The sequence below is a fragment of the Lepisma saccharinum genome, unplaced genomic scaffold (assembly GCF_977018435.1).
Source record: "Lepisma saccharinum unplaced genomic scaffold, izLepSacc3.1 HAP1_SCAFFOLD_173, whole genome shotgun sequence".
Classification (NCBI taxonomy): Eukaryota; Metazoa; Arthropoda; class Insecta; order Zygentoma; family Lepismatidae; genus Lepisma; species Lepisma saccharinum.
In genome coordinates, this window is record NW_028142974.1 from 217131 (window position 1) to 231376 (window position 14246).

The window sequence follows — 14246 nt, forward strand, 5'->3', positions numbered from 1 at the left end:
CGCATCTTGTAGCCCAGTTAGGTACTTTGTTGCCTTACAAACTAAGGGAACACTTCGTCATGCAGGATGTTTCCACCTTTTCAGAAGCACTTCATGCCATTGAAAGCTATGAGTCATTGAGAGATCTGGGGGCAAAGAAGGACCAGGGTTACACTCAAAAGATTAAAAATGGCCGTGAAACTTTGGGTAGAGTCGCTGTGGTATCTCAAGCGAAGGATACCACAGGTTGAACGAATCTGAAAGATACAAATACAGCTTCGTCTGAGAATGTAAAGAAGCCTCAGGCCAGTCCGCGTAGTAAGAGACGGGTTCAGGCTATGTCGTTCTCATCTAGAGAGTCTGTTTCGGGAAACGAGTCGGAACTCGCATCGCGGGAGGTGATGTGAGTGGGGTCAAGATAAATCCTCCTAATAGTCGCTTCAATGGTTACACACCGCGGGCAGGTAATCAAAATATGGGTAAAAATATCCCCATCTTGGAAGGCAAACAGCTCGTAGGTGACAGTATGTTTGTGAGGGTTGCTCAAAATTTCGCAGGTTACCCAGTTTCATTTGATGCAGAGGGCACTAGGCACATTGGTCTATCGGTGAGTGGGCAAACCATTGATCAGCTAAACGAAAGGCTAAGGTCATGTCAAAGACTTGCTGATTCTGTTCTCGTTATGATTGGATCTAATGATTTGCTTAGATATCGCTCAGTGGAAGAAATAAAAAGGGGGTTGATGGAAACAGTCAAAGAACTGTCTAGCAGGACAAAGGATATAAATCTGTTAACATTGCCACCTATTCCTAAACTGATGTCTTCAAATGGTTCCCCTGCGTGGCGGAATTGGGAGGAAGTCAATGACTTCATTATGTCATTACATAATGGTAATAATGTCAAAGTATTTAATATTTCTCCATTGTTTTTTGATGACAGGGATCGCATCAAGCTTGAGTTATTTGAAGAATTTATTGGGCATCCGTCTCGTGGCAGAATGGACAAAGTTTATTGGAACAGGGAGGGGATGTCGGTCATGTTAAACTTTTTGAGATCCTTGGCAGTGTTGGGTGAATCGGTAGGTCACACTTCAAATAGGGAAACTTGTCAAGTGAAAGCTGAGGTCCATTCTTCTCCAAATTACAACGAGATTGAAATAGGTAATGGACGGACGGGAAACGACCAATACACTCTCCACAAACGGCAGGGGGGGAGAGTGAAGTAACACGACCTGCCATACTATTTGTATATATGGAAGATGATGTGGGAGACGGGAATTGATAAACAGTTAATACCTATCAATATACAGAATAATAATAACCGCCCTTCGGCTTTAATTCAAGTTACAGTTTTAGATCAGAAATTAACTGCCTTATGTGACTCGGGCGCAGAAACGAGTCTGATGTCACTAGATGTATGGAAAGGTCTCTCCTCACTCATTTCTAGACCAAGGTTGATTCCAGCATCAAATATTAAATTGTCGGATTATTCTGGTACGAAAACTAAGTCAGTTGAAGGAATAGTAAAAGTAATGGTAAATTTGGGAGGTTATGACATTTATGTACAGTTTCTTGTAGTGAAAAAATTGAGCGTTCCTATCATTTTGGGATTGGATGTAATATATAATGTTCAGGGTGAGTTGAATTTTGATTCGGAAGCGTTGTTCTATCAGACCCAAAATGGCAGAGTCTTTTTAAAATTCACTCCATTGGAGGAAGTGGGTGACTCGAAGGAACCTAGACCTGTCAAAAATTTGCAGGTGTCTGAAGGTAAGAACGTCGGGGTAAATAATGGGCTCCCCTTCGAAATAAAGTTTGAGGAATCAGTTGAGTTATCGATAGAACAAAAGTCTCGACTTATTGATATGCTCAAAGAGTAAGAGGATGTATTTTCTGATAAACCCGGATTATGCAAAGAGTATATACACGAAATGGAGCTAAATACAGATAGTCCCATAGTCAAGAAAAATTACCCTATACCCTACGCTTACCGTGAGAAAGTGAAGGAACAAATTGATTTAATGTTGCAATGGGACGTGATAGAGCAATCTAATTCGGAATACCATTCTCCTTTGTTGGTGGTACCAAAGTCAAATGGCGGGATTCGCCTTTGCGTAGATTTGAAGAAAATCAATAAGCATGTAAAATTGAAGCAGATCTCTCCTTTGAAAATAAATGATTTGTTGACATCCTTTCAGGACTGTAAATACATGACATCTTTAGACTTAGGGAATGCTTACTGGCAGGTGCCCTTGCACCCGAACAGCCGAAAGTATACCGGCTTCTCTTTTGACGGAGTACAATACCAGTTTAAACGTGTAGTTTTTGGTTCAATCAATGGCACTGCTGTTTTTGTGTAGGTAATGAACCGAGTTCTTGGTATATTTCACGACTTCACTGTTGTCTATGTAGATGACATAATTATAAAATCAAAGGATTTAGATTCGCATATAGAGCACGTCAGATTAGTGCTTTCGAGATTGAAGGAATCTGGTTTTACTTTGAAACTCGAAAAGTGTAAATTTTGTGTTCAGGAGTTGAAGTTCCTTGGTCACATAATTACCACACATGGTTATCAGAAAGACCCCTCCTACGTGCAAAGTATAGTAAACTTACCTGTGCCTTATAATATTAAGCAGTTGCAAAAGATCTTAGGATGCTTCAACTGGTTAAGCAAGTACATTCATAATTATGCCATGATTGCGCACCCCTTGTTTGACCTTTTGAAAAATAAAACGAAATGGCAGTGGACCATAGAGGCTGAGCGAGCTTTTGAACGGTTAAAAGAATTAGTAGTTCAGGAAGTCACTTTAAACTATCCTGATTTCAATAAAGATTTCTTTGTACAAACGGATGCTTCCTTAATTGGAATTGCCGGATATTGTTATCAGATCAATGAAGGTGAGATACAACCTTTAGGTTATGTCAGCCGGTTACTGAAATCCTACGAAAAGTCCTATACATCCACGGAATTAGAGGTCTTAGCGATTCTTTTCACTATTGACAAATTTTCATCCTTTCTTCGTGGAAGGCATGTTGTGGTAATATCAGACGATAAGTCACTCACCTGGTTGGAGTCGGCCCACACATGGAATGCTAGACTCACTAGGTGGTTTATGCAACTCCAGCAGTATTCTTTCGAAGTACAATACTGTAAGGGTTCCGATAACCAATTGGCGGACTTGCTCAGTCGTACTTTTCCGGATATTTCAAACTCTGTGTTTCGAATAAACCAAAATCAGGTGTTGTTTCCAGGAAAGATAGTAATTTCCAAAGAGGAAATTATTAAGTCCCATCGTGAGGACTCTCAACTTAAGGAAATAATAGATTACCTTGAAGGAAATTGTTCAATGGTCAGTCCTCGATCCAGAACTTGGGATCAAACCTATTGCATATTTGATGAAATATTATACATACGTGATTATCATGATCCTAAGAAGCTCAGAATATGTATACCTGTTATCTTAATTGGTAAAATACTCATAAGTTGCCATGATGATGCGGGACATTTTGGGGTGGCGAAAACCTTGGCGGAAGTCTATAGGTTGTTTTTCTGGAAAGGAATGAAATCAGACATCAAGTCTTTTGTTAAGGATTGTGAGATTTGCCAGCGAACAAAACCCAATAAGCATCCTTCTAAATTTGTTGCGAAATCACATAACACAGATAAACCTGGTGATGTGTTATTCCTTGATTTGCAAGGACCTTTCGTCTTAGGGCCGAAAAAAGAAAGATTTCTGCTCACCGTCCTGGATTCAGCTTCCAGGTTTCTCGCGGCGTATCCAATATCAAATAGTAATGCCAAAACGATACTTAACAAGTTGGAAAAAAATTATTTAATTCATTTGGGAGTCCCTCGACGGGTTGTCACGGATAATGGGCCCCAATTTAGATCTAAAATGTTTCAGGAATCCATGAAAGGGTGGGGAATTTGTGTAACTTATGTCCCTACCTACCATCCCAGTTCTAACATGGTGGAGATCTACAGTTTACAATGGGATAAAAACCACCGTGTGTGTCCACTCTCGGGAGCCCTTGATTTCAAGGTGACAACGTTACCACTGCGCCATCGGGGATGCTTCATTCAATATATTTGGATATTACTATAATAGCATAGCAACACACGTACTCGCAACAGTCGCTCTGAAGGTTGCTAAAGGACATAGGAATAATCCGTGATAGCCATCAGCGTAGGTTTTCCATTTAATTTAAACAAAGGGAAAAGCTATTTGTTAAATGATTCGAAAGGTCCACTTCTCAGAAAGCCATTTTATTTTACTGCTCTAGTTTCCTATAAAAACCACTTCGCTTGACCTCAAGTTCATCATCAACCGATTCGTTTACAACTGCACATTCTGAGCACCATCAGGTTCTGAGAGATGTTCGTTCTGCTGGCAGATTCTTTCGTCTTCCTGTTAAACCGAGACGTGGTTGAGATCCAACTGAGTAGAAAATTGCATTGTACATCTCTCGATGTATTTTGGTTGATATAGATCAGCGGCTCTCATTGTACCCGTTAGTCATAACTAAACGTCTAATGATTCGGTTCCAAAATTAGTCTAATATAGATTTTGAAGGAGTATTTTATTTCAAATCACATGAAACGAAGAAAAGAGTGTCAGTGACAAAATCAGCTATATTTTATGTAAGTGTTCAAGCTATGAAGTCTGCTCCTCACACCTGCAGTTTGAAAACCACTTATATAGAGCAAAGATCACCAGACATGCAATATCTTAGGAATGATTGCTGTTTGAATCCATTGTTAATAGGCTTCTTTATAGTAAAGCGTTTTCGAGAAGTTTCTGATGAATTCCAATCATTATGAACTCAAGACGTGTTGAGGGTAGCAACTTTAGGTATTCTTCACTGAAATTATTCACTCAAAAAAATTTCATGCACTCCTGCATGTGTCTGTTGTAATCGTAGCAACGCCGAGAGTGTGTCTATTCAGAAAAAGATTTAGGTGCAATACAGTACAATGCTGATTGACAAATGGAACTGATTTTTTTACATCGCTTTTCTGCAACTTTTGGATCAATAGACAATCAAATATATACTAAAATCGGTAAGAGACTTCTGGAACACCTTTATTCTCATATAGGATTCACGTTAATGCACGCTGATGAAATTTTAACAACACATACGAAGCTCTTGTTAGTGAAGCGCAAATGTATGTGAGTTAGTTTCTTCTACGTGAGCCGTCGTTTAAAAATATTTTAGCCACTTGTAGACATGTAAGTAGACAATAGTGAATTTTACGTACACTCCTGTTCAGAAAGAAGTGGCATTTATTTGAACTGTCAATCCGTACGAGTTGTGATATATAACTGTTACCAAAAGAGTAAGAATCTGTTCACTGAAACAAAATGGAAATTTATCACAAACTCTACTTTTTTTTATTTTTTGATTTTATTTACTTTATTTTACTTCGCGTTTTGTGTCTCTTTACTAATTTGCGAAGACGGGGATGCGTGATGAAATGATGAAAATGATAAATGGACATTCACACACAACCATGTCCGAGGGGGATCCAAACACGGGACCCTGGGCCTCGCAGCGCGATGTGCTAACCACTCAGCCACAGAGTCCGGCGCAAGTGTTTTTCTTTCAGTCATGTAAAAAGCAATGTTCATGAAGTTCCTAATCGGATTTTCTCACGTTTCACCGAATCTTATTTCGCGCATTCCCGTTTCACCGAATAAAAAGAGACAAATATCTCACCTGAGGAAAATTTTCATCAAAATGGGGAATTTCCTGGAATACTCCTTTCGCCGAAAATTTTACTTAGATGATAAATCTGATATAATGCGTGTGAAGACCACTCGGCGAAATGGTAAGATGAGCCTAATCCCACGCTGGACTTCTTGCATGTTTCAGCAACTCTCTCTCTATTCTTCTTAAACCAGAAGGTTTTTGGCTGCAGCAACACAAGCCTTCAACGTGTTCCTATCTTGGGCAAGATCAATCCAATCTCTTCCATCTTTACAGATTTCCTTTAGGTTCATCTGACCGTTATTCCTCCATCCACGACTTGGCTTTCCCACAGATCCTTTCCGGCAGGTTTCAAAACAAGAATTCTGTATACAATTCTGTCCTCTCTCCTTCGTGATACATGGTCTGCCTATGTTCCAGCCAGGTCACTTGCAAAAAAATCCTCTCCATTTGCTGTGATATTTGTTAATTCTTAAAATTACGTATATCTGTCTAGAATTCATTATAGACTATTCAAAGTTGGGTAGATATCTGTAATTGGAAATAGGCTTAGGATGTCTAGAAAACCACAACGATAGAGAAAGTGTCTGAAACAACATTGGCCCTAGGTCAAACTCTGCCTTAATTCTGCAGTTATGAGTATGGACCTGATAATTATATAAATATATCTCACTTTCCTGTTAACTTTTTAAGATCAAATCCTGTTAGAAGGTAACCAAAAAAGTTATTGCCGTTTTTGACGGCCCATTAATCATGCAGTCACACAGAGGAAACAAAATGAGGCACGTGCCTGCCAAGCGATCGGGAGTTAGTCTGACCTTCGACTGTCAGTAATACAGGCACGTTGCGCACACACAGCAGTCATATCTCGTCCAGTGTCGAAGAGAAATGGAGGTATAGAAGCAGCATGTTCGCGTGTGTTTGTTGTATGACTTTAAAGTGGGCCTGTCAGCTGCCGCATCAAGTCACTGCATTTGCCAGGCATTTCGGGAGAATGCCTTGAACGAACGCACTGCCAGGCATTGGTTCCAGAAATTCCGTTCGGGAGATGTGAGCCTTTCGGATGAACCTCGCAGTGGACGACCACATGTGTTGGATAACGAGGCCCTGAAAGCAGCCATCGAGGAGGACAGTTGTCTAACGTGTGATGAACTTGCAGAAAGGTTCCATGTTTCCGCTGAAACAGTCAGACTGCACCTGCATGGGATAGGGATGTCATATAACTTAAGCAAGTGGGTACCCCACACATTGTCGGCAGCCAACAAGGAACAACGAGTGACTGCCTGTTTGTGCTTGCTCACTCAGCACCCGAACACACCCATATTTCATCGCTTGCTCACTGGTGAAGAATAGTGTGTTCTCTATGATACTCCCAAGCGTACCAGATTGGATGTCGCAACGTGACCCTGTTCCTCACACCTCAAGACCGCCTCTCAACCCACGAAAGGTTATGCTCTCTATATGGTGCAATTGTCGGCAAGTGGTGCATTACGAGCTCCTTCCACCTGGTCAGACCATCACTGCTGACCTCTACTCTCAGCAGTTGCAAAGGGTGCGCCGTGCATTGCGACAGAAGAAGCCGGCATTGGTGAATCACAAGGGTGTGCTGTTCCTGCACGACAATGCCAAGCCACATGTGACAAAGAGGATCCGGGAGACCCTTCAGCAACTTGGCTGGGAGACCCTGTACCATCCACCATATTCACCGGACCTTGAACCAACAGATTACCACCTGTTTCATTCCCTCGACTACCAGCTCCCTGGGAGATCCTTCGCAAATGGGGGAGACCAACGGAACGCACTCACTATCTTCTTTGCATCCAAGCCCGCCGAGTTTTATTACCAGGGTATTGTGCAGCTGCAGGAACGTTGGCAAAGGGTGTTGTATGCTGATGGAAATCACTTCGAAACCTAAAGGTACGTACCGTCCACTGTATTGCTCTTTGTTTATCACTGCTCTAGAACGGCAAGAACTTTTTTGTTACCTTTCATATATATTGGCATGTTTTATCGCGAAGTAAAAACTGGCACTTTCAGGTACACATCCTATAAATAATGGTTTGCTGAAATACATCAATTACAATACCATCGGCTGTTTTTAATTCGAACTCCAACAGCACACGATTAAAGATTCGAAATTTGAAAATTTCGAATTTAAATCTTATCGTTAAAGATAATTTCAAGGGAAATAAACCTCGTGTGCGACTTTTTCTGAAGTATCCTCTCATAAACAGACTCTTAGATTCACTAGATCAGTAACTCAGCGGTCCCTGGGAGCGGTGTACTATTTGAAAGGGGGGAAGCCAAGGAATTTACCTTTCTACCTTTTCATTTCCAACTCTACATTTATAATTTCCTTCCCAACCAGGGAAAGAAAATTTCCCCCTCTGATTGTGTACTCTACTATCATTTGGTATGGCATAACATTAATTCACTTTTTTGAGTCATAAATTCGAGATTAATATTCACGATGTTAAACAAAACATACAGTCATTGCATTTCAAATCTCTCATGGATGATGGAATTATTAATGTTGAGCAAAGATCATCCTATGCAAGTCATGTCATCAATAGGTTTCAACACTGAAGAAGAATTACATTTCCCTGATAAAATGCCGGCTGTTTTAAAAATGAATATTTTTGGCTTTTTTTTTAAAACGAACATTTGGATTCTTTACAACATCGGCTAACCTATTTCAGTTGCAGTTTCAGTTGTGAGTTTTCAGATTCGTACTTGCCAAATTATGCAAAGGGAAAAAATCGGAAGAAGTCCAACAAAAGAAACATCCGAAACAACTAACCCCCCTCCCCAAAAGCCATTTTCGAATAATTTCCTGTCAGAACATTTTCTGAAATGCTACATCATTCATACATAGACATCTGTTGCGGCAATTGTATGCCAAACCTGGGGAAATGTAAGGGGAGGAGGACAGTTAACTTTTTTTCTTTGTAGTCAAGGCTTAGGAACAAGAAACCACAGTGGAAGTGCAAAATAGGGAAAACTACCCAAAGACGTCACCCTTGTTGCCGCCACTGATCTATAGACCCTCTGCATTTTCTTCAATTCCAAAAATTCCTGGGAAGGAGAGGGGCATAAAAGCGTTCAAGTGTGGTTCTGATGACATCTTCTCCACTATAGCCGACATCGAGAATTTAGGAAGCACTAACTCTATCTACACACTCGTGTGCTTTCATGTTAGATTGCAGTGTGCAGAGAAGAGTCTGACATCAACAAATTTCATTTCAATAAGAAAGTGAAAGTTTTATTAAAAACGTATGATCCAGTTCCTACAAGTAAAAATCTTATTATATGAAGCGGTAATCTTATTGAGGAACATGTTTCTTAATTGCCATAGTTGAAATTAATCTTGTACAAAACATTTAAATTGAAAATAATCCAATTTCAACGCAGAAATGCTATCTCAACTCAATGAAAAATTTTGAATTTATCTATTATATTTTTTCACTATCTTCACGAAGATTGTCTTAATGCAAAGAATGGGCAGATATATCGTTGGACAAGTATCAGATTCATGAGTAATAATTACCAGTGTCAACTCTATAAATTCAATTTAACATATGCATTATACAGGGTGTCCATAAAGTCTCACCCCACCCTGGGTATTGTGAGAACGGCTGTAAATAGGAAGAAATGGCGATACACGTATTCCATGATTTTAGGGGGGAAACGTTTTGAGGCCAAACATGCCCTACCAGGGCCCCTACAAGCGGGTAGGCTGGGGTAGCAAGGGGATTCAAAGAACATGTCGTTTGAAAGGTCTTATCACAACAACAATAATACAACAAATCCGCGGTCTCTACGTGACAATGGCGTGAAATCAAATGTTGAACATGGCCAGCATTACTCTTACAGTAGTAATACTAGATAACAGTGGGAGCTGGAAAAATGTTCCTACACTGTAACATGATATGGAGATAACCTTGCAGTGTCTACAAATACGTACACCTCCCCCCCCCTCAAGAGATGGCAAGCGTCCGTACACAAAACCACATATCATCGCGCCATCTGAGATTGCTACCAGGAGGACAGGACCGACATACACAATCGCAACTCAAGTCAAATTGTGAAGGAGTCCCGCAGTTATATGTGCAATGTCAACTGGAGGCAATGGGGGATTACAAGATGTTACAACATGTACACTACTAAAAGTCAAATTGAGCTTACCTACTATTTACAGAAGATGTTCAAAATGAGCCCCATTCACTTCTTGGCACTAGAACAGACGAGTATGAAATGCACGTCACACTTTGCTGAAAGTGTCGTCAGAAATGTTTCTACAGGCTGCTATTATTCTTTGTTACAGATCAGCAAGACTTCGAGGTTCTGTTTTGTACACAACAGATTCAGGGTGTCCCCAAAGGAAGAAATCGTTCGGAGACAAATCAAGCGATCTCGCAGGCCATTCGATAGTACCACGACGGCCTATCCACCTATTGGGATAATGCTCGTTCGTTCCCGGCTGCAGTGTGCAGGACATCCTTCTGGCTGAAAAACGATATTGTCCGCATCAAATTCAGCCACACCGTTGACATTGACTGAGTTTTCTACAAGGTCCGTTACCAAGAGATCCACTGTGTCACGTAGAATTTGCAGGTACAGATTACCGTTTAAATTGCCATTAAGAAATAGGGGTCCAATTATGTGGTTTCCTAAAATACCTATGGACGTCGTCTGTCATTGACGGTTTGCGCTTCACGGAATTTTTTTATAAGGTCTCAAAAATACTTATGGTCAATACTAGGGCGTTGGGGATACAATTCGTTAAGTCGTCTAGCAGTAGCACGGTAGTTTCTGCCACATTCACCGAAAATAAAGATAATTTCCACTTTGTCTTGGCCAGAACGCGCCCTTCCGGCACAATTCATTTTTCTCGTCGTGGAAACACTTTATCCACCAATACACACACAAACAGAACCACGGTAACGGAAGCTTCAGGAAACACGTTAGTAGATCACACAGTGTGCACGACACTACAACTCTTCTACGAGTATTTAAAAGTCACATTGAAATTTTTCGGTCAGGTCTGTTTGCTTAAGAGAACATAAGCAGAATAGTACTGTGGAATCTACATCGTGGTAGTAACACCCATTAATTGGTCTGGTTCGATACTCCGTCTGTAATCCCCTACAAGCAAGTGAATGGGGCTCATTTCGAACATCTTCTGTAAATAGTAGGTAAGCTCAATTTGACGTTTAGTGGTGTACGTGTTGTAACATCTTGTAACCCCACCCCCAACAATTTGTCTTCAGTTGAGATTGTTCATGTAACGTGCCTCCTTCACCATTTGACTTGAGTTGCGATTGTGCATGTCGGTCCATGACCTCCTGGTAGCAATCTCAAGGGACGCGATGATATGCGTTTTTTTGTACGGACGCTTGCCATCTCTTGGGAGGGAGGTTTACGTATTTGTAGACACTGCTAGGATATCTCCAAATCATGCTACAGTGTAGGAACATTTTTGCGGCTCTCGCTGTTGTCTAGGACTACTACTGTAGGAGTTGGAGTCCTGTCCAATGCTGGTTATGTTATACATTTGATTTCACGCGATTGTGAATTGGAGCTACGTAGAGACCCCGAATTTGCTGTATTATTGTTGTTATCATAAGACCTTTCAAATGACATATTTTTTTACCAATTTGCAATTTGAAAAAATTGAATCAAACCCAGCCTTATGTTGGGCCCGGGTAGGGCATGGTTGGCCTCAAAACGTTTCCCCCTGAACATAATGGAATATGTGTTTCGACATTTCTTCCTATTTACAGCTGTTCTCACAATACCCAGGGTGGGATGAAAATTTATGGACGCCCTGTATATACGTGCATATGCATACGATATACATATGTATACACAATGTGTTTATTATTTAAGGGACACAGAGAAACACCGCACAAGGAAATTCAACGGAGATGTAACAAATGTTCCATTTCATTCTTTTATATTTGAAACAAAGATGAACACATTAAAATTACAAAATACATTCTGAAATATTGCAAATGAACCGACTGAATTTCTTGTATTTTACATAAATAGGTGGTGGCTCAGTCGGTAACGCGTCTGCATCCCGTTACTTATCACATTTAGAAAACGCGTTATATATAATAACAACTAAAATTAAATCATTATTTCAGGTTTACCGATTAAAACTGCACCGCGACTTTCAAACGTATGTAGAAAATCTTCAGTTACATTTTAAAATTTGAAAATAAGACAATGAAGTTAATATTATGTAATAAATTATGATATTATTAAATATTGCAAATGATGTTCACATTTGAACTCTGTAATTTAACTTACACTCTCATTGTAGTTTTTATTAATGTTGACTGTAAATCAATATCGAATTGTTGAAGCTATAGCTGGATATTTGTATGTTCCAGCAACTCTGTTTAACCTTCTCAAACCCGAAGGTTTATGCTGCAGAAACACAAACTTCCACGTGTTCCTATCCTGGGCAAGATCAATCAAATATTTTCCATCCTTCCCGATTTCCTTTAGGTTCATCTAAACGTTTTACCTCCATCTATGTTTTGGCCTTCCTACAGGTCTCTTACCGTCAGGATTCCCAACAAGAATTCTGTAAACTCTTCTTTCCTCTCCCATTCGTGCTACATGGCCTGCCCATGTTCCAGCAAGGTCATTTGCGAAAGTTCCTCTCTATTTTGCCGTTATATTGGTAATTCTTAAAAAAAATATCTCTCTCTAGAATTCATTGTAGACTATTCCAAGTTGGGTAGACAACTGTAATAGGAAATAAGCTTAGGATGCCTAGAAAAACACAACCATAGAGAAACAGTGAAAAACAACATTGGCCTTAGGTCAAACACTGCCTTGTTTCTTCAGTTATGATGATGGGTCGGTTAATTATCTAATTACATGTAATATTTCTGTTAATATTTTAAGATCAAATCAGTTATAGATTGGCATTTTGTATCGCCAAGTAAAAATTGGCACTTTCAGGTAAACATTCTGAAAAATTGGAAATTTCCAAATTTTGTATTAAAAAACTAATCATTACAGATCATTCCAATGGAAATAAAACTCGGGTGCGAGTTTCTCGGAAGTATCCTCTCATAAGCAGACTCTTGGATTCACTAGGTTACTACAGCTGTCCCTGGGAGCAGTGTTCAAATTGGAGGGGTGGAAGCCAAGAAATTTCCCCCTTCTATCTCTTTCATCCACTGCCCTACATTTAAAATTTCCGTCCCAACCAGGTAATGAAAAATTCCTCACTTTGATTGTGTACTCTATTATCATTTGGTATGAAATAACAATGATTCACTGTTTGAGTCATAAATTCGAGATTAATATTCACGATGTTGAAGAAAAAATACAGTCATTGCATTTTAAATCACTCATGGAAGATGGAATTATTTATGTTCAGCAAAGATCATTCATTGCATGGCATGTCATCAATTTTTGCAAACACTGAAGAAGAATAACTTTTTCCTCATAAAATACTGGCTTTTTTTACAATGAATATATTTTCATTTTTAAAACGAACATTATGGTTTCCTTACATCTTCGGCTAACCTATTTCAGTTGCAGTTTCAGTTCTGAGTCTTCAGATTCTTACTTTCCAAATTATGGAAAGGTAAAAAATCGGAAGAAGCCAAACAAAAGAAACATGGTAAACAACTGACCCTCCTCCTCAAAAGTTTTTTTGGAATAATATTCAACTCTACCTACAGGGACGACTTTCATCTGACAAAATTTTCTGACATGCTGCATCATTCATACATCGAGATCTGTTGCGGCAATTGGATGCCAAAACTGGGGAAATCGAAGGAGGGTGAAGGACAGTTTTCTTTATCTTTGTAGTCAAAAGTTAGCATTAAAAGCCATAGTGCAGGTTCAAAATTGGAACAACTACCCATGCACGTCACCCTTTTTGCCGCCACTGATCTATGGTCCTTCTGCATTTTCTTCAATTGAACACTGCGTGGGAGGGAGAGAGGGAACTGCAGTGCTGATGACATCTTCTCCACTATAACCGACATCGAAAATGTAGGCAGAGAAGAGTCTGACTAAAACCATTTTCATTTTAATATGGAAATGAAAGTTTTAATAAAACCGTATCATCCAATTCCTACATGTGTAATCGTTATTACAGGAAGCGGTTATCTTATTGAGCAACATATTTCTTAATTGGCAAAGTTTAAATTTTCCTTGTAGAAAACATTTAAATTGAAAATTATTAAATTTCAATGCAGAAGCTGCTAACTCAACTCAACGTACAATTTTGACTTTATCTATTATTTTTTACACTATCTTCACGAAGTGAAGCCAATTTTAAAAATTATCCAACACAATTCACTGAATTTAGTGTATCTACATCCCGTTACATATCACATTAAGGGAACGCTTTACATATAATAACAACTAAAATTAAATCATTATTTCAGTTTGGCGGAGGTAATATTTCAGTCTCCTTCTTTAAATTGAAATGAAGGCAATCAAGGTATTATTATATAATAAATTATGAAATTATTAAATATTGCAAATAAAGTTCACATTTTAACTCTGTAAATTAACTTA

The 14246-nt window shown here is 39.3% G+C and overlaps 1 protein-coding gene across 1 annotated transcript; it reads left to right on the forward strand.

The window, feature by feature from the left end:
- Positions 1-454: 454 nt before the first annotated feature.
- On the forward strand, positions 455-1204 carry LOC145982446 (maternal effect protein oskar-like). Its single transcript, XM_083115928.1, has one exon. It carries the CDS (start codon positions 455-457, stop codon positions 1202-1204), a length of 750 nt encoding a protein of 249 aa, XP_082972054.1.
- Positions 1205-14246: the final 13042 nt, after the last annotated feature.

Bases quoted from the DNA above. Each gene is read 5' to 3' on its own strand.
- LOC145982446 (XM_083115928.1), top strand. From the start codon at position 455: ATGGGTAAAAATATCCCCATCTTGGAAGGCAAACAGCTCGTAGGTGAC.